The sequence below is a fragment of the Penicillium concentricum genome, assembly GCF_028827145.1.
Source record: "Penicillium concentricum strain IBT 3081 chromosome Unknown utg000002l_segment0_segment0, whole genome shotgun sequence".
NCBI classification, from domain to species: domain Eukaryota; kingdom Fungi; phylum Ascomycota; class Eurotiomycetes; order Eurotiales; family Aspergillaceae; genus Penicillium; species Penicillium concentricum.
In genome coordinates, this window is record NW_026622755.1 from 9,413,874 (window position 1) to 9,433,817 (window position 19,944).

The 19,944-nt window shown below is 49.1% G+C and overlaps 7 protein-coding genes across 7 annotated transcripts; 3 read left to right on the plus strand and 4 right to left on the minus strand.

The window, feature by feature from the left end:
* Positions 1-189: 189 nt before the first annotated feature.
* Positions 190-1,453, minus strand: N7517_007298 (tyrosinase family protein; the record flags this gene model as incomplete). The annotated part of the gene is made up of 5 exons (XM_056725028.1): positions 190-437; positions 489-937; positions 1,001-1,086; positions 1,139-1,292; positions 1,362-1,453. The coding sequence occupies 5 exons, from the start codon at positions 1,451-1,453 to the stop codon at positions 190-192; spliced, it is 1,029 nt and encodes a 342-aa protein (XP_056581278.1).
* A 1,240-nt stretch (positions 1,454-2,693) lies between these two features.
* On the plus strand, positions 2,694-3,815 carry N7517_007299 (uncharacterized protein; the record flags this gene model as incomplete). The annotated part of the gene is made up of 4 exons (XM_056725029.1): positions 2,694-2,725; positions 2,790-3,006; positions 3,068-3,245; positions 3,316-3,815. 4 exons carry the CDS (start codon positions 2,694-2,696, stop codon positions 3,813-3,815), a joined length of 927 nt encoding a protein of 308 aa, XP_056581279.1.
* Positions 3,816-4,449: 634 nt separating this feature from the next.
* N7517_007300 (uncharacterized protein) lies at positions 4,450-7,068 on the minus strand (the record flags this gene model as incomplete). Its single annotated transcript, XM_056725030.1, has 3 exons — positions 4,450-4,938; positions 5,011-6,696; positions 6,754-7,068. The coding sequence occupies 3 exons, from the start codon at positions 7,066-7,068 to the stop codon at positions 4,450-4,452; spliced, it is 2,490 nt and encodes an 829-aa protein (XP_056581280.1).
* A 593-nt stretch (positions 7,069-7,661) lies between these two features.
* N7517_007301 (glycoside hydrolase family 15 protein) lies at positions 7,662-9,854 on the minus strand (the record flags this gene model as incomplete). Its single annotated transcript, XM_056725031.1, has 3 exons — positions 7,662-7,874; positions 7,949-8,013; positions 8,090-9,854. 3 exons carry the CDS (start codon positions 9,852-9,854, stop codon positions 7,662-7,664), a joined length of 2,043 nt encoding a protein of 680 aa, XP_056581281.1.
* A 931-nt stretch (positions 9,855-10,785) lies between these two features.
* N7517_007302 (putative nucleotide-sugar transporter) lies at positions 10,786-12,643 on the plus strand (the record flags this gene model as incomplete). Its single annotated transcript, XM_056725032.1, has 2 exons — positions 10,786-11,238; positions 11,303-12,643. 2 exons carry the CDS (start codon positions 10,786-10,788, stop codon positions 12,641-12,643), a joined length of 1,794 nt encoding a protein of 597 aa, XP_056581282.1.
* Positions 12,644-13,115: 472 nt separating this feature from the next.
* On the minus strand, positions 13,116-14,885 carry N7517_007303 (DNA-(apurinic or apyrimidinic site) lyase APN1; the record flags this gene model as incomplete). Its single annotated transcript, XM_056725033.1, has 5 exons — positions 13,116-13,965; positions 14,015-14,149; positions 14,205-14,324; positions 14,386-14,422; positions 14,483-14,885. The coding sequence occupies 5 exons, from the start codon at positions 14,883-14,885 to the stop codon at positions 13,116-13,118; spliced, it is 1,545 nt and encodes a 514-aa protein (XP_056581283.1).
* Positions 14,886-15,308: 423 nt separating this feature from the next.
* On the plus strand, positions 15,309-19,118 carry N7517_007304 (putative checkpoint protein kinase (SldA); the record flags this gene model as incomplete). The annotated part of the gene is made up of 3 exons (XM_056725034.1): positions 15,309-16,298; positions 16,405-16,837; positions 16,891-19,118. The coding sequence occupies 3 exons, from the start codon at positions 15,309-15,311 to the stop codon at positions 19,116-19,118; spliced, it is 3,651 nt and encodes a 1,216-aa protein (XP_056581284.1).
* Positions 19,119-19,944: the final 826 nt, after the last annotated feature.

Below are 19,944 nucleotides of genomic sequence, written 5' to 3' on the forward strand. Positions count from 1 at the left end.
GATCTGCAAAAGTTGAAGTCTCGTTGCGAGAACCTTCATAGGCTTCAGGCATACGGTACATGTATATACAGTGATGTTACGTTTTGTAGAGTTGTCTATATAGCTTGAATATATTGGCTTTTATACAAAGAGAAGTATAACTACAGTCGTGTCCCGCCACATACAGCCTTTCTGTGCACCTACATACCTTTAGCGTTTACCATTATTCCAGTAGCTGTAGCATAAAATACCACTCTCGGTGTTAAGCAGGCTTTCAAGTGTAGTGTTGGGAGCAAGCTTTCCAATGTTGATCTCGAAGTCGAGGGTGACATTCACTCCAGTATAATCCATAGACTTGACAGGGCCGCCAACTTGATGATAGCGAGCCGGCAGGTCCTTCTGCTGCCATTCCCAGAAGATACGATCAACATTTCCGTGGTGTAGATAAAAGAGAGGATCTAGGCTTATCAGCATACACAGTCATAGTAACCAAGAGGGGGAAAACTTACCACCAGGGCTGAGAGCCTGGTTACCCAGTGTTCCGAGCGCGCCTCCAACACCGAAATGCCCGCTGCCGTGGATGTTAGGCTGAGTGAAGGCAGGGATATTTTCAAGTGCCCGTGCAAAAGTGGTATAGTCAGACTGGCCTTGCACATGGTCTACGAGGCTTTGGCGTGAGAAGAAGTTCATAATCGATGGTATGTAGTCGCGACGAAGGCAGTCAGGTTGTCCCTTGGGATGTCCGACGGCAAGCATGAAGTTGGGGGGAGTAAATGGACCATCTTCAACGCAACCACCACCAGTTCGGCCGGTCAGATTCAAGGGGTTCTGCGTCTCGTCGGCCGGCATGTATTTGCCGTTTCCTCCGAACCCTCGGACAGGGTCGAAGATGTCGGTCTCAAAGATGGCCATGGAGCTGTTGTCTGTCGAGGATGCATCCAGGGACCAATTCCAGTAGCTGTTATTGGGGTTAGTGTATTATTCTTTAGGTAGTTGCGAACGACAGAAAGTGTATCCTTACGGCTGGCCACCCTGGTAGCCACACTCTTCTCGTAAAGCCTTCTCATAGGTGGCGAGGTAGTATCGATGCCAGAGGACGAAGTGACCCTATCCCAAAGTGATCAGCATCAACAATAGATCGGGAAAGATGAGCACCTACCACCCAGTGAATATAGGGGGTCTGGTCACTGTGCGTAGCCTGGAAATCATCGAAATGCGTAACTACATTCTCGAGGCCAGTCATAGCTGGCCGTGCCGCCAGGCAGCGGACTGCACCGATATAGTCGCGGCGTTCGTGCATGCTCAGATCTCTCCTAGGAAAAAGCAAAAATGTCAATATTGAAAAGCCAAGTCAATTAAGCCTCCTTTGCCATGTGGCTTACCATTCTTTACGCAATGGGGGATTTTTGCATGAAGCAGCGCTGTCGCCAACCAGAAGCAAAAGCCCCAGCGAAATTAACTTGCCAAAATGCATTTTTGATCACACTCTAAAAGTTGCACGCTCAACCGAATTTCTAGAAGGGAGAGGTGTTCTTTTAACATGGGTCTCGGAGCCGATTTTCTGGACTATCACTTATTAGGAGCAACGCGCTAAAGCGGCTTTTCCGGCACATTCAACCATGTGGCCCGAGACTAAGAGGCTAAGACATTCTTGTAAAGGCCTTCCGTTTATCCCCAATTACACAAAAGGGTAGAATTAGGGCTAATGCTTTTTCGGCTGTTTTCCAAGATCTTTAATTCACGGTACTTATAAACATCTGCAGCATTGAGATCTTGGCAAAATTAGCCGTTAGCTGGTCAGCCACATCAAAAGGTTATACAGAGTACGCAGTACTCTGTACAGCCCTGGAGATTTTACTGTGAACGGCCGATTTTGTCGATTACATCCAGACATGCGGAGATTCGTCCCCAGAATCCAACATTATCTTCATCATGCCCTAATGATGGCATGCTAAGTGCACACAACTTGATCCAAGCCCTAATATATATCCCTGCCAAGACCCTCTAGGCAGGGGGCAGATCACCCACCAAGAAGAGATGGGTGATCGACAAACAATTCTCTATATTGGGTCTAGTACCCGCATTAGCGTATGGGGGGCCATCTGCATCCTGCAAGGGTTGGAAATCTACATACTTCGAAGGTCAGACAGATATGGACATACCCATGGACTTTCAATGTCCTAGAATGTATTACTAGTATTCATGGAATACATTAGCTCTGATTTTATGCTCAATTCATTCTTGAGTGTATTGTTCATCGTTCAATTGGAAATTTGGGAATGAACTTGATTCAGTGTGCATGAAATTTGGCCAGATATTCTATACAATAGTCTAAGCAATAATAGCACATGCGCCGTATTCAGGGGCCTTCTAACCGGCTGTAAAAGTATGTAAATCAACTCGCATGGATTATTTTCTCGCTGAGGTGATATAAGACAAATGGCCCCAGCCTCTCGCGCATATGCACGTATAGCTACCAGCGCTCTCACGAACTCAGGTTTGATTCTACCTCTGTTTGACCCATCATGGCCTGGATATCAGCAAGCAATGGCTCATTACAGCCTACCTTTCTTGCGGTCATGACCTTGCTACTATTGTTCTCATGTATAAGTGTTCTGCTGAGAGTCTACTGCCGAGTGTTCCTCGTACATAAGGTTGGACTGGACGACTACCTGATCGTAGCAGGGTTGTTCGTCACAATTGGCATGGGCATAATGAATGGCTTCCATGTCAGCCTAGGCACAGGGTTAGTTTCTCTAGTCTATCATGTCTGCCCCTCAATCGCCTTGTTAACAATCATCATGTCTCAGTCGTCACCTCAGCGATTTACCCTTGGAGGAAGTTCTCATACCAACACTCAAGCACTGGTATGTTTACCAGCTTGTCTACCCCCTCTCAGTGGGTATGGTCAAGTTCAGTATCTTGGCACAGTACTATCGCATTTTCGCTCTCAAGCAATTTCGAATAGCCACCATTGGAGTCGGACTCTTTGTCTTCGCCTACACTGTCATTTGCATTTTTGTCAATGTGAGTGTGCCACTCTAAAATATCCCTCTACCAATTCATGTTCTGATATAACCCCATCAAGGCCTTCGAATGCCACACGAAACCCTGGCGCGCATGGGATCCAAGCTTCCCGGAAGGCTGTAACAATCTCTCCATGACATATTTCTCCACAGCAGGGATCAATATCCTCACAGATATAGTAATATTGATCATGCCACTACCACAACTCATGAAGCTAAACCTTCGCACCAGGCGAAAATGTCAGCAACGCCCTCTCAGCATGCGTGCACTCCCTACAACGAAACCTCACAAGCTAACCACATATTCTAGCAACAGACGCACTCATCGCCATTTTGCTGACCGGAACATTCGCTTCCGTCGCCTCCATAATCCGTCTGAACGCACTATACAAATACACAATAACAAAAGACGTCTCCTACGATGCGATCCAAATCCTCATCTGGTCGCAGGTCGAAGTCAACGTCGCCATCATCTCCGCATCTGCCCCCTCCCTACGTCCCTTGTTCAATAATACCTTTAAGGACTCATCATATGCCCGCTCTTACGGACAGGTCCCGTACCACGGCCCATCTTGGACTCCACACGGCTATGACACGGCGACCTCGCAGACGTTGCGCCCAGAGGATGATAGGGCTATTGAGATGTGGAAGATTGGGGACGGCGATGAGGGTGGACCTATTGATGGTTCGAGCTCGAGGATGGTGCCATCACATACTGACAGGCATAATAGCCAGGAGCTTATGCTGGAGCCTGGGTCAAATATCATGAAGACTGTTGTTATCGAAATGAAGAGCGAGAGGGGTGACTAATATATAGTCGCCAGGGGACTTGTTTTGTATAAATTGGAAGATAGATATATAGAACATATTAGCTTTCAGAGTCATCCTTTGGATTGACGATGATTTTTATAGGATTCAGTCATCACGACTATTCACAAACACCCATTGACTTTGGAAATTCGCCGCTTTCATCTGCAGCCCAACAAGCACAGTTCCTAGAAAACACATACCAATTCTATGGCAATAAGCCAATAGGACCAAAGTCTTGAAAGAGACATTCAACCTCAAAAATATCACAGCAAGTCTCTCCAAGGGTAGGTATAGACACGATTAACCTCTCTCCAGATCTCGTTTCATGACGAGGCATATGCGATTTACAACCGTCTTTTTGTCGGTGGGACTGGATCAGGTCATGTCATTTTCATTGAAATCTGAGACTAGTGCCAACTATAAACCAAATGTATTTACTGCCTTAGCTTTCCTCTAGTCCAGAATTCTCATCTACATTGAAATAGAACCAACCTTAACTCAAGAAAACGTATCATTCCAAGGACAGCAAATAACCTTAGTGCTAAGCTAAAACAGCCATGGTATCTTGTACTCTGTTCCCCCTTAAACGCCACAAATGGTCCATTCTCGCGCATATAGAATGCAAGCCCCAAGGTCACAAAACACCGTGGCGCGCCTTGAAAATGGATACCTTTTCGTCGTAAAATAAAATCTCTTGTAGCCGGTACCGAATCCGCGAAGTACCCTGCTCTTCGTCGGGTTCGGTATCGTAGTCGTCCGGGTCACTGGAAAGGAGGTCTGTGTCAGCTGCCCCCGAGGCATCGTCGGAACCATCGCTGTCTTCTCCAGATTCGTGGCTGGGGTTGGCCCACCCTTCATCCTCATCTTCGCTATGCGCCGGGGAATGATCAATCGGGGGGTTGTCGTCGAAATCTAGTGGGTTATCGTCGTGCCTTGCTTCAAGGATTTGGTAGCATTTGATTTGGAGACCAATGTAGGCGATCTTCAGGTCTGGACGTATGCTGACGATGTCCAAAACTTGTAGCGCAAGCTCTTTCAAGTCGCGGTGGACGGTATGGTGAATTTGTGGTAGATACAAAGCACGAAGCTGGGGCATATTCGGCAATCTCTGGAGGAAGAAATGCTGTGGACTCATCATTAGCACAAGCCCTCGAGGACCGGTCGAAATATTCAATGCTGGAAGTCATTCTCTTACCCAGTCACGATAATGCATCGCCATTCCTAGCTCTTTCAACTGCGGCATCTTTCCACTCGTGACAAATGATACCATGTCGTGGTTGAACATCCACTTGTGCCATCGTGTGCCTGAATAGCCGGCACCAATTATACGGTCTGTGGCGTCAATCAACACCTTTCGCAGACTCTGCCTGTGCTTTCGCAGAATGTGCCTGTAAATAGCGTCAATCTGCACAGCAGATTCGTGACCTGGGGCTTCATGCAAATAAACACTCTCCAAGGTATTTGGAGCCAGCGCATCCTTGATAAACAGTATAAGATAAGGCGAAACAGTGTCCGTGCGAATATGTTTCAAATTTAGTGAGTATTCAACTGAGCTGGCGCTTGCTCGACGCTCTGGGTCTTGTGAACGTTTTGCTGGCATCGCTGGAGGAGCATACTTCCGACGAAGAGCCCTCCAAAGCTTTTCATGATCCTCGCATCGCATGATGGTAAGAGTAGTCAATCCAGTCCAGTCAATAGCCGGCAGTAGTGTTGGCACAGACAGAGGTACGCGCTCCAGCTCGAGTACTTTGAGATACAGCATGTCACCATCAGGTTTATAGGAAGGTAGCGGTGAGTGGGCACTCCGGTAGGGCAAACCAGAGCTTGGTGGTGACTTTTTGTCCTTGGTGGTGCTGGGAGGCTGCTGCTCGCCATTTGGAGTCAATGGGGCTGCATTTTCGATGGCGTTTGGTGAACCCTCAGATGGCGCTGACTTCTCTTCAGGGGACGCGATTGTACTATTTTCCTGCTTTTTGTCAAGATTCCGCCGTGCCAAGATTCCAAGTACACCATCAGCTCTAGGCCAACTCGTTGAGCCATCAGAGTCCTTCCCACATAGAAGCCATGTACTCATGTGGGCCTTTTCGGCAATACCAATTCGGAGTTCAGACAGACGGCGACGTGACCGCTCAATGAGAAGTGCCAGCTCCTCCACATAAGCGGGTTCATCTATGTCAAGAACAGCCACACTCTTGAGTGGGGGCAGTACTGACAAGGAAGGATGTTCCACATGTTTGTATTTCTGAAAGAGCCTCGTTGCCGCTGCGGACGAACTGCGTAAAGCATTCTCCGAGTTGTCATGCCAGCGTACCCAGATGCGCTCCAGGCGACAATCGTGCCCTGGTCTATCTGCCAACGACGCAAGCGCCAGCCAAATTTCACGGACCACTCCAGTCGGCATGTCCCAGACAAAGGCTTCGAGGTTTACCATTCGTGCCACTGCTAAGGCGACCAGCGTCCCTAGCATCTTACCAACTTCTTTGGTCACCGAGTATTCTTGTACCCAGCTGAGCGGGCCATTTCCAATAGAGAATGTGCGGGTATACTGGGCATAATGATTGCCTCGTCGCGACCGCAAGCGAACTCCGTTGTCGCCAGGGTCCGGGTCCGATTGATGATGGAGATTATCGCAACCACAATTCACGCAGCTTTTTTTGGCTTGGCCAGATGGAAACGGCGACGTCCGATTAAATACATCCTCTCCCATGACCAATGTGGAAAGACCATAAGAAAGAGCATCCACCCCCGAGTAGTCATCCGTTGATGGGTTTAGCGACTCGGGCCAGACGATGTCGAAACGGGAGTACATGTGCGGGATAGCTAGGGAATGAAGAGCCGAGCATGTAAGAGCGAGCGAGGTCAAGTCAGTCGTATGGGTCACCTATTGTACAAAACTGTAAGCTATCTATTCACGATCTGCGGGGGAGACCTGTCTTACCTCTTTGATGATCTCCTTCAAAATGTCCAAGGGTAAATCCAATAACTGTAGAGGGTTGGCCATTTCTAGTTCTGAGGGTGTTTGGTTTGGGCCTTCTGTGCGGGGAGTTGTTGGAGTCGCGTCCTGTTCGGAAGATCGATTCAAGTCCTCTTGCTCCAAGCGCAACTTCCCCAAAGCCAGGGTTAAATTTTGCTTGGCAACACCTTCAAGCTCCCTTGAAGCAGTACTTGGGCTGGAAATAAAGTCCTCTTCATCTGATGACAGGGCGAGATCGGCGTTAGGCTTATCAGCCCAATGCAAGCTGGCGCCTGCCATTAGAGTGGGGATTCCTGTATGATCGCGGGGGTAATAAAGCACGATAGGTCAGTGGCGAAAAACATCTCCAGCTAGAAGCTGTAGAGAAGTACACCCCGGCAGTTCCTTTGTTCAGATATGTTTGTTTTTGAACAAAGACAGTCAAAGATGATAATAAAGGGAATCTGGGGTAGCCGTAGCCACCCTGAAGCTCCCGGGTGATCATCTGGACCGTTACGTAATCATTCTGCACGCTCCAGGCTTTAGTGCTCTAGGGCCTGGATCAGAACAGGGTAAATAAAATATATTGGCTATATAAGCCGTATAAGTTATATTATCTAGATGTATTTCCCACTGCTATACGTAGATGTTTCCCAATTCAAACCATCAATACTGTTTGGAGTTGACCAGTGAGTGGTTCATGTTACAATTTCTTCGAATGTACATATCAGGGTGAATTGCGACCAAAATAACAAAGTTGTATTTTGTTTTCTAACTGTGAGCAGAAATTATAGAATTGCATCAACCATTTTTTTTTTTTTCAAAGACAACAGTATCATAGTCCAGTATAATAGTCAGTCTATAGCTGCCACCGACTTGAACGAGAGATGACTCTAGTCACCCACTCGTCCAACTCTTCCCAGATTAATTGCAGCGCTGATACAAGCCAGGTGGCTGAATGCCTGCGGGGAGTTGCCCATCTGCTCACCTGAAATGGCCACTTCTTCAGAAAACATGCCCAGATGATTCGCGTAGGACAGGATGTTATCAAAGTGCGAAAGCGCGAGTTTCCAGATATTCGGAATAGGCACATCGTATTTGGCAGCCTGAATTTCCAATTTTAGCCTATGTCAGCATAGTGCAATGTTTTTTTTTTGGGGGGTAGTTTCATAAAACTTACACGAGCCATAGCTTCGACAAGCCAGAAGGTTACCATGATGAAAGCACCCTCGCCTCCTGTCATACCTGCACAATGCGAGTATCAGCACTTGTTCTAGAGTTTCAATCACTCAAGGTTCTAGAAAAAACAAGGGGTACCTACCATCATTGGCTTTCTGGTGGTCATATCGGAACACCATCTTAGCGCTGGACAGACCCTCCTTCTCGGGGCTTTGCAAAATCCGTTGCAGTGTGCTGATGAATCGCGGATCATTGGGCGCAACGAAGAAGACCAAGGGTGCAATCAAGATGGACGCGTCCAGGACCTCGCGACTCTCATAACTCTGGCAGAAATGGCCACGCTCTTCGTTGTACCCCTTGGTCATGATTTCGTCGTACATCTCATCACGGACCCTGATCCAGTCAAACCGATCGGGGCATGGCAGGCTAGCACGCTTCTCCGCAAGGCGGATTCCGCGATCCAGGGCCACCCACATCATGATCTTCGAATAGATAAAGTTTTGGATCTGGCCACGCGATTCCCAAATTGACATATCCTTCTGGTTTCGAACACCGACGACGTAATTTATCATGCGCCGGATAGAGTTCCATTGGTCATAGGTGATGGGGTTTCCGTGCTTGTTGTACAGGTAGATACTGTCCAACAATTCGCCGTAGATGTCCAGCTGCGTGTGAAAGACGGCAGCATTGCCGATGCGAACAGGCTTGCTGCCTTTGTACCCATCGAGGTGGTCTAGTTCCACCTCGGGAATGTCGTACTCGCCCCGAATAGTGAACATCAGCGGCAAGAATGGTTTCTTGCTGTTGGGATCAAGATCCTGGGAGGCATGTGGGAAAACCCGCTCGAAGATGAAGTTGACATACGATTCCGCTTCTTGGCTATAGCCCATTTTGAGAAAGACGTACAGCGTGAAGGCTGTGTCACGCACCCAGGAGTATCGATAATCCCAGTTCCTGGCGCCTCCCACATTTTCGGGGAGCGAGAAGGTGGGCGCTGCGACAATTGCACCCGTTGGTTTGTAGGTCAACAGCTTCAGAATAAGGAGACTGCGCTCGACTGTCTCCCGGTAATGGCCACGGAAGGCACACTTGCGTGTCCAATCGGTCCAATAGTCGGAAGTTTCCTCCTCCATCTTCAAGAGGTAGGCTGCCATGGTGGCCGAGCTGGGAACAGCCTTCTCGGGACTGTGCAACACCAGATGAATGGTCTGGCCCTCCGACAGACGGATCCAGGCCACTAATCCCCGGCCACGGAGGCCATCTCGTTCTTCCAGTTTCAAGGATGCCGAGGCGAAACCAAGCTTATCTGGCTCCCGTGAATCGGCAAAGATCTCGAGTTGCAGCCGCTCTGTCTCACTCTCGAAGTGGACGGTCTGCAGCCGGTGCTTGGACATGTCGTCTTCCAGCTTTGCACGAGTGTTGTGTGAGTCCCGCGCATAATTAAAAGCCGGGAACAGCTGCACTTGCAATTCCATCGAGCCACGGCTACACTCTATCTTTCTGATCAGACCCGAGTGCTGCAGTCCCGACTTGAAGCGATTGGTGCCCGGCTCGTTACAAGGACAGTATCCCGACAACAACCGGGACGACTGCGCGCCCTTTTTAGGCGTGACAGGAAAGTAGTCCAGCAATGTTGCAACGCCATCCTCATTGGTCCATCTGGTTTCAAGCAGGTTCGAGTACGGAAGATACCGCTGCTTGCTGTGGGCATCTACCACCGTCTTGTAGGGCTTCACGGAGAAGAACCCTCCTTTCTTGTCATCCAGCAGGCGACAGAAAACGGTAGGAGAGTCAAAGACTGGCCAGCACATGTAGTCCAAACTACCGGCCTTGCTGATCAGGGCACAGGTGTGCATGTCCCCGATCAAGCCGTAGTCCTCAATGGCATTGTACGCAGGCTCACTCATGATGGCAGCGTGAGAAAATTATCTAAAGGAATTTGATGCAAGTTCAGAATACCGATGAAGTTTTTGATGGAGATCAAATGCTGTTTTGCAGCACCAACCCAAAGAAGATGGAAGAGAAGAGGGAGGAAAAGGGAGCAAAGTGAATGCAGAGAGATAGATGCAAGGCCCCCATTGTCACTGATCATCCGCATCCTCCGACATATATTATAGCCGGAACTGGTGGGAGACACCACGACATGATGATGATAATGGATCTGAGGTCATGGCTATGCCAGGTGGCTTTAGGGTTTCTTCATGGAAGATAAAGATGAGGAACTCGACCAGAGAAAGATTGTCAATTCTCAAATAAACTCATATTGAGAGTGCAAATCTGGCCTTGTCAACAAGCCGTGTTCAATTTAAGGCCACCAAGGTAAGTAAAATGATTAAAGAGCTTGGCTTTCATTCACAGCTCGAAGTTGAGGCCGGTGCTTTCAGTCCACCAATGAGAATTGACACCCAAAACCACCTCTCAGACCTCTTAACCCATTCAAACCCTTCAATATCGGAAGTACGAAATATCGAAATATCGTTGTTTTTTTCCCCCTTGACCCCGGATCTACCGGATAGTGGGGATATAAAATGTGTAACCAATGAGAGAAGTTGGCGAGAAAGGAGAGAAAGGAGAGACCTGAAATGAACATCACCGCCCTTCAATTCCAAGTTTTGCCATTCCTCTGGCCTCCTCTCTCTCATTTTCATTCCTTTTTTGTTTCGTTTTATTCCGTGAACCTTTTGATTTCCAGGATTCCTCCAGTCTTTTCTTTGTCAGCATATTCCCTTGTCAACTCGGCTTTTTGCCCTCGTGCTCGTGTGACACTTGTTCCGTCCATATTGATGGAGATACATCTCGGTTCCGATCTTTTTTTTCTTCGTAACTGTCCTTATTAGAATGGGGCTCTCGGCTGGCGCCCACCACCGTCGGCGAAGCTCCATGCTTGCTGGGACAGGGCGAGCCTCACAACCGGTTTTGGCAGAGCGCAGAGATGACGCACTCTGGTCGCATGGAGATGGGGGAAATCACAAACGCGAAGAACAAGAACCTTTGACCGCCGCAGAAGACACTGATGCCTCCGACGTCTTATCCGCTGCAGAGACTTTGGAGCTGGACCCGATGAGTTCGGATGATGACCAATATGACGAAGAAACGGGACTCACAACACATCAAAAACGTCAGCGACGTCGACGGCGAAAGCAGCGCCGCAGATTGGATGCTCGAATCGCAGATGTCAAGGGCCAGGGTTCTATTCGCGAGATTCTGTCAGACAGAAACGTTGTTAAGAACCTGCTAATTAATGGCGGGCTTATCTTGCTCTGGTATCTCTTCTCGCTGTCCATTTCAATAGTGAGTGATTCTTTACAGTGACATTGGCAAGTCAAGAAAGAACTAACAATTGTCGTGTTTGCAGTACAACAAATGGATGTTCTCCGAAAACGATATCGTCTTCCCTTTCCCTCTTTTCACGACGAGCTTACACATGGCTGTCCAATTCTCTCTCTCCGTTATAATACTCTGGATCTTTCCATCGCTCCGTCCGAAACAACCGACAGTGTCTGCGGCTACATCTCCCATCGATAGCCCCGAGCAACCGCAACCCCTCGTATCCAAATTATTCTACTTCACTCGCCTTGTTCCGTGTGGTGCAGCAACCTCGCTTGACGTTGGTCTCGGAAATATGTCCTTGAAGTTCATCTCTCTTACTTTCTTAACCATGTGCAAATCGTCTGCACTTGCCTTCGTCCTACTATTCGCCTTCCTTTTCCGGCTCGAAACACCTTCGATGAAATTAATCATCATCATTGCCACAATGACAATAGGTGTCGTGATGATGGTAGCTGGAGAGACGGCTTTCAATGCACTTGGCTTCGCACTCGTCATTGCATCTGCTTTTTTTTCGGGCTTCCGATGGGGCCTGACACAAATTCTCTTGCTTCGCCATCCGGCTACTTCAAATCCATTCTCAACACTCTTTCTCCTAACTCCCATCATGTTCCTTTCGCTTATCACCATCGCGCTATCTATCGAGGGTCCTCATGCGATTTACCAAGGATACCTTGCGCTCGCCAGCAAGCATGGGGACCTATTTGGCTCGTTCCTTCTGATCTTCCCTGGAGTACTTGCATTCTGCATGATTTCCTCCGAGTTTGCGCTTCTGAAGCGTTCCTCGGTTGTCACACTGAGTATCTGCGGTATCTTCAAGGAGGTAGTGACAATCAGTGCGGCGGGCATTATCTTCCACGATAAGCTGACAACGGTCAATGTGACCGGTTTGGTCGTCACTATCAGCAGTATTGCAGCGTACAACTACATGAAAATTGCAGGAATGCGCAGCGAGCTACCGGAAAATGATTCATCGAGTCGTGAGTCGAGTCCTGCATCTGACACCGACGAAGGTGAGCATAGCAGTGGTGATCCGGGAGATTATCGCCGAGTCGCCCATCAAGACTCTAGCTTTATTAGCCCTGCACCGGGCGGTCTTCTTAACGATGATCACCAATCATCATCAGCCGGTGACCAACGGCGCTCATTCCGAGTGCGCGCTAGTGGTGCCAGGCGCGGTCTCTCGATCTCGACTTCTACCATTCTAGAAGATGACGGCCCCCCTTCTCCTCTTAAATCAGCACCTGCGACTATCACTACAATGGCCGAGGCAGGGTTCCCTCACTTACATGCCCCTGATCACGAAGCGTCGCCAGTCGTGCAATCGAGCTCGTCTGTTTCGCCCATTCGGAACCAAAATTTCACCTAGTACTAGCATTTCACACTCTCTCTTAACTACTCCTCTCTTATCTTGATCTACCTATATTGCACATGCATGTGATTATCTTTTCAAGTCCCCTGTCTTTTCGATGTTGGAGGGTCTGTGACCTACTCGAAGAGAACCTGTGGCTCTTGGAATCACATGTCTACTCTCACAGATATGAATTAGTCGAACTCTGGATAGACCAGAACACAATTTTTTATTTCTGTTTGCATGAAGGGGGTCGTTTGGATTTTGCCTTTGGCTTAACTGATACCATCAATTGAATTTCCTACTTTCAACAGCTATAGAAGAGCTACATCTTTTACATCTTTGCTAATTTGAAAATTGAGACATCTCGAGTGTTATAATGATTTTGTTCTTCATTTAGGCCAAAGAATGATGTAGAAATTACACAGAAACCCAGCAAGCATCATTTCACATCACATTAGTAAACATTTACCCTGAGCTGAAGACTAGACTACTCCTTCGCAGCGCCACTCTTCATCATGTCCATAAGGCTCTTCTGTCCCTTGGGCTTTCCTGGCCCCTTCGCTTTCTTTTTCTCGTCTGCCTCAAGCTTACGCTCATACTGATCCTGGTGTTTCTCACGTTCCGCACGACCCTCCTCCGAAAGCCGAGCCTCAAGAGCCAGAAACTCTTCGCCCTCAGGGTCCATACCAATCAGCGACTCAAGTAGTTTGATCTCACCCGCCCACACACCCGGATCGGGAACAGCAGCTGCACCCGTGCCAGCAGGTCGCTTAGGACCCTTCTTTGGCTGTTTCTTCTTCCCAGACTCACTCTCACTACCATCAGCTGCATCGTCTGCATTGGTTACATTCCGTCCCGGGACACGGTCAATAGGCGTCTCAAGGACCATAGGTAGCCCTTCAAAGTGTGGCTCGTTCATGACATTGTGAAACGCGCGCAGGCCGAGGAAACCCGTGCCGATATTGGCGTGCAGGTCGCGCTTGCTTCCACGCGGTGCCTTTGAGTCATTGAGGTGCAGAGCTCGGAGGAATTTGATTCCGATTAGCTCGTCGAATTCGGTGAGGAAGGCTTTGAATCCGGCTGGGGATGTCAGATCGTAGCCGGCTGCGAAGCTGTGGCAGGTGTCAACGCAGATACCAATGCGGGAGTGGTGCTCTTTCGGGATTAGAGCCAGCAAGTCGCGGAATTCGGACAGTGCGCCGCCGATTGTGTTGCCGTGGCCGCACATTGTCTCCAGGACGGGAACTACGGTCGTCGTTTCGGTGATGGCTTGGGTTAACATCTCTGCCAGGCGGGTAAGTGCTTCCGGAAGAGGTGTCTGATTGGTACTTCCGGGGCTTTGGTGTGTTAGTATGGGCTGAGATGGTTGGCAGATGGTTGACTCACTGGAAGTTGTAAAGTGTGATTCCAAGTGCCTCGCACCGGCGGAGATCATCCAGGAAGGAGGTGTATGCTTGCTTGGATTTGGCTTTATCGCTCTGGGCAAGATTGACAAGATATGAGCCATGAGGGAGAACGTGCCTGGGTAGTAGCTGTTAGTGATCCATATGAGTCCAATCAGATTGGGGAGATTCACTTGGACGCATCATAACCCTTTTCCGCGCAAAGATTGCGGAATTTATCGCGATGGTCGTCCTGGAGAGCTGGGTTCTCCCATTTGCGCTGCGACTTCAAGAACAAGGCGAATGCATTCCCTCTAATTGCATGATTAGACTTGATTTCAAACCCAGATCTGAATGTAAGACCTTCAAACTTACCCGATATTCTCGCTATTATGTATGGAATTAAAAACACCTGCTCGATACGCATCGAGTTATTATGGAATTGAGACGATGAGATGGTGAGAACACGTACCTTTTGCAGCACTGACGTGAGCGCCAACAAACATGCGTAGACCCTTAGTCCGCGGCGCCAAAGGCATACTCTCAAGCTCCTGGTCCTTCTTAGACTTTCTTGCCTTTTTAGGTTTGACGTCTTCGTTGGACTCCTTCTTAAATGGAGTCTTCTTTTTCTTATCCTCGGCAGTATCAACCAGAGGTGTCTCGTCAGCCTCTTTTTTCACTGCAGGAGTAAATTCTTCGGCCTCCGACTCTGAGGCTTCTGGAGAAGAGAGCTCTTTCAAATTCGTAGTGGATTTCTGTCGTTTGGATCGTCTGGGTGGCGAGCGCTCAGATGTCCCATTGCTGAGGTTCCGTTTATGGTTGACCTTTGATCCAGAGTCTTCGCACGCTGGCGACTCAGAGTCTTGGCAACACATAGCACTGAAAATGTCACAGTGTAGAGCCTCTTGAGCTAAGTGGGTAACCCTGATCGAAGACCCGAAGAAGTTGATATTGCCAAGCCTCGTGGATCAAGATGGAAGCCTACACACTCTGAAGACTCCAAATGACCAAAATAAAGATGAATGTTATGGTCATAAAACAATTTGAACTTGTAGAATAGATCAAATGGAATATCCTATGCTCCGATGCTGTCAGTAGAGTATAACACAAGGAACCTAAGGAAGTAGTACCACGTGACTGTCCCCGGGGCAACGGTCATGTGATGTTTATCGATAACCAAAGAATCTCCTTGCAGCCCCGCCAGAGTTATTATTTGCCCTCTTTTTGAACTTTTGGTCTTCGACGGAACCTGAGATCTGTGTGGTCTCATCACATCTGTCGTCGTCGCTGTCGCTAACATGGCAGCCTCTGACGAATTGGTCGATTTCGATATCATCGAAGCACAAAAGGAAAACGTCCAATCACTGCCTGGTGGCCGATCAGCCAGAGAACTTGCCCGGATATTTTCAGCCGGCAGCAACGGTGACAAGATCCCCTCGCCATCGCCAAATGGCACCAGGACCATCAATGACGCTATGCGCCAAGAATACGAGAGCGAATTGCAGTCGATAGGAGAATCGGACGACCCCCTCGATGTTTATGACCGTTATGTCAAATGGACCCTGAACGCCTATCCCTCCGCACAAGCGACCGCAGAATCTGGTCTTCTTCCCTTATTGGAACGAGCAACGAAGTCATTCCTTTCATCATCACACTACAGAAACGACCCTCGATATCTACGATTATGGCTTCATTATGTTCGACTCTTCTCCGATGCCCCGCGCGAGACATTTGCATTCCTTGCTCGTCATCAGATCGGTGAAAGTCTGGCTCTTTTCTATGAGGAATTTGCCGGGTGGCTAGAGGGTGCTGGGCGGTGGTCGCAGGCCGACGAGGTGTATAGGCTCGGTATGGACCGTGAGGCGCGACCGGTCGAGAGATTGGCACGGAAGTACAGCGAGTTTCAATTCCGATATGATCAGCGTCCACAGGATACCGGGCCCTCCTCGCCTGCTTTGCCAGCTGTCCGTCCCGCGCTGGCCGCCAAGATGAACCCATTTGCGCCATCAGATGCCTCTGCTGACCCACAGGCTTCACGACCCCCGCCTCAGACGAGCGGTGCCGCAAAAACCAAGTCCGGGAAGCCCAAGATGGCTATCTTCTCAGACGCTGACTCTGCTGCGCCGGGCCCCGCAACTGGTGGGTCGACAAAGGGATGGGAAAGCATTGGGTCGATTCGGGACCGCAAGAAGGAGAACGAAGTGGAAGCAAAGCCGTGGGCAGGAGAAACATTGAAGGCTGGGAAGAAAGCTGCGCCAACACAAAAGATGGCTATCTTCAGGGACGAGGTGAGTTTCCACTCCTGGTTGCCCTTCCCCTCTTCAGACCTCCACATATTTACGATCACAGGACTAATTGCTGGCATGAACCTATGGTGTTTTATTATGTATTCAGTCCAATCCAGATCTTCCTTCCAAAGAACCAATGCCACCCAAAGAAGTGCCCGAACATCACGTAAGGGAAGCGATTAACCCGCGGACCGGCCGACGCGAACGTGTATTTGTCGACCTGGAATCCGTATACCCTGACCGCACAAACCCTGCACATGAGATGAGTTTTGAAGAGCTCAGGGCCATCAAGCGCGGTTGGATGGGCAAGAATTGGCGGCAACAGAAAGAGCCCTTGCAACAGATCTCCGGGAATGCTGGCAGTACCGAGTCCCTATTAGGAAAATCTCACTCACCAGAGGAATTGCCGGAGCATCTAGGCCAAAATCTCACCGCAGCTAATCATACCCAATCTCAACATCAAGACGAAGGTCATGGAGGCAAATCTGGCAAAGCGAGCCGCACCAAGATCAAAGGAGAAACAACACAAACACAAACCGGTTAGTAGTAAAAGTCTTTCATCCCTTGGCAGGCTCAACTCACACCCGTGCAGTCAAAATGAAGTTTGACTCCCCGTCCAACAATAAGAAGGTCCGGCGAAAGAGTACTCGAGAACCGACAATGACCATGCACACTCGTGCAGCGACGGATGAGATTTATGGCATTTTCAACCAGCCATTGAAGGCAGAGACTGAAGATGACGCAGATAGCTTCTGCGGTAGCGATTACGAAGATGACGACTGTGCCAGTACTGGAGACAGTACAGGCACAGGGCACCTCTCAGCGGCCTCAAGCGACTTTGGAGACGAAGAGACCCAAACATTCCACAAATCCTACGATGACACCGACTATGCAAACACCACACGAGCTGAGAGCGTTGATGGCGATGGCAGCGATTGGACAGAGTTCAATCCTGATCGTGATATTCCGGATATCGAAAATGCTGAAGTCACCTCACATTCTGTCGTGAGTGATGGAGCGGAAGGTAGTTCGACACAAGGAACACCGGAGCGAAAAGGTTTCATACCAGAAATGCCCGAGGACTATGCTCCCCCATGGGGGACCTACCGTGACCCTGCGATCATGGCCCAAAACCGCCTTCCCTTCATGACACCTATCGTGGAGCGAACGGAATCCATTGCTTCTTTGACAGCCGCTCGAAAGAGCATTTATGACGCGAAAACGCCTTCGAAGCCTCGATCACCGGCCGGTAACTTTTTGCTTTCTAGTCCACTGGGGATAAATACGCCATACCATGGAGATCATACTCTTGCGTCTACGGCTGACGTACCGTTCAGTCCCACGGCCTTCAAGGCCCTCGCGCCCAAGCTACGGAGACGGGAAGCAATAATTAGGGATGCGCAGTGCAATCCAACTGACAAGGGCATTCGCAACACGATTCTCAATTCCCTGGAAAAGCCACTTGCGACATACACAGGGTATCACGGTCATGTTGAAGATAGCAACTATGCTTCTATGATCCAGAAATTCGTCAAAACTAACACCAGGCGATCAAAGAGTGGCGGAAATGAGGCATTTGACATGCCTATCCTCGAGTTTCCAGGAGCGGAACGAAGCTACATTATCAGGCGTGAGCTAGGAGCCGGTGCATATGCCCCTGTCTACCTCGCCGAGAGTGTCGACAGTCTTGAATCCTACGACTCCGACTCCGACGATGGCGCAAGCCCTAACGGCAAAACTTCCCAACTGAGAGAGTCGAACGCTTATGATACTCCCCGGCTCCCCTTCGAAGCAGTCAAAGTCGAAAACGGACCATCAAGTGCATGGGAGTTTTACATGATCCGCACAGCATATAGCCGTCTGCGACAATCTACGGCTCATTCTCGCGCCACCGATAGCATTGTTCGCGCACACGAATTGCATGTCCACCAACGCGAAAGCTTCCTAGTGGAGGACTATCGAGGACAAGGCACCATACTTGACCTCGTCAACATTGTCCGCAATGAAGCCATCAACCCCAACCATACTTCTGAGGGCGGCCTCGAAGAGATTCTAGCAATGTTCTTCTCCGTCGAGCTATTCCGCACCGTCGAAGCACTCCACGCTAACGGCGTCCTCCACGGCGACATCAAAGCCGACAACTGTCTCGTCCGTCTAGACGACCACAACCCCAACGAACCACCCTCCAAGGCCCTCTCCCTGCTCGACCTTGATGCCGATGAAACTGCATTCGACCCCCGCGAAAGCATCCACTATTCCCCAAGCGGCTCCAACGGCTGGCGTCAAAAGGGCCTGGCCTTGATTGACTTTGGCCGCAGCATCGACATGCAAGCTTTCTCGCCAAACGTGCAATTCATGGCCGACTGGAAAACCGGTACGCACGAGTGCAACGAAATCCGCGAGATGCGCCCCTGGACCCACCATATCGATCTGTACGGTATTGCCGGCGTGATCCACGTCCTGTTATTCGGCAAATACGTCGAATCCACCCCCATCAACAGTAATGAAGAAAACGCATCATCCCGCACCTATCGTATCCGCGAGTCTCTGAAACGATACTGGGACCGTGAACTCTGGGCTGGTGTCTTCGATCTCTTGCTGAATCCCGGTGCCGAGCGCTGGCAGCGCATCGAGCGCGAGAATGGAGCCGATGCAGGTCTGTCATCTGCACCTATTCTGCCTGTCTTGCACTCCATGCGGCATGTCCGTCGTGGCATGGAGGAGTGGCTCCTTGCCAATGCTGAGAAGAAGGGTCTTTCTCTTCAGATTCGGAAGATTGAGGCTCTACTTGCTGAGCGGAAGAAGAAATTGGAGAAGTGATTTTCTTTTGGTTCGTTTCTTGTTGTGTTGAATTGCCTGATTGCAGATATTTTTATAACTTATACCCCCATTTTCTGCTTTTTCGTGTTACCTGTTCCCTGTTGCTTGTCACTCTTATTCTACTATTGTTTGTTGATGTACTTGTCTGATCTGCAGATAATATTTGATATTGATTCTTCATTACATTAAGGCCAGCTATTCATTGACGAATACAAGTACCTTGAGCTCCTCTTGCTCACTTCGGGTTGTTGAGGGCTTTTGACAAGTAGTCTATCATTTGCTGGACTGTGACTCCTAGTATAGCAAGCTTAGGTTATGTGGATAAAATAGAGCTTACCTCGCTAGTATAAATGGGACCTAAGGCTGATCAAGGCTGGAATCAAAGAGCATGTACAATTCGTAACATGTGTACAAGCGAGACCGAGGAATATAAGGGGCCTATCCGCCGCTGCCAATGATGCCTGCAAAGTGCATTTGAGAGTGATAAAAGTGTAGCCATGTGTGCAAGAATAAGGGACACAGGTACGAGTTACCAGGCAATCGGTAACCTACAACCGAAAAAAGGGATGAAAATGGAAAAGATGATACTTCAATTGGCGGATTAGTTTGATCAAACAAAGCAATTGCTCTAAAAGATCAATCCGCGCAGGAGAAAGATAAATCAGGAAAAAAATAGATAAAACGGCCAAACTCTCACAAGCTCCAGAGTAAGATCACAAAGATCCAGAAAAACAGGCTCTGAAAAAAAAAAAAGACAGACAGACATACGCCATGAGACGCAGAAGAGGCAAGGAAATGACCAGAGAGAAAAAAACACGCGATTATC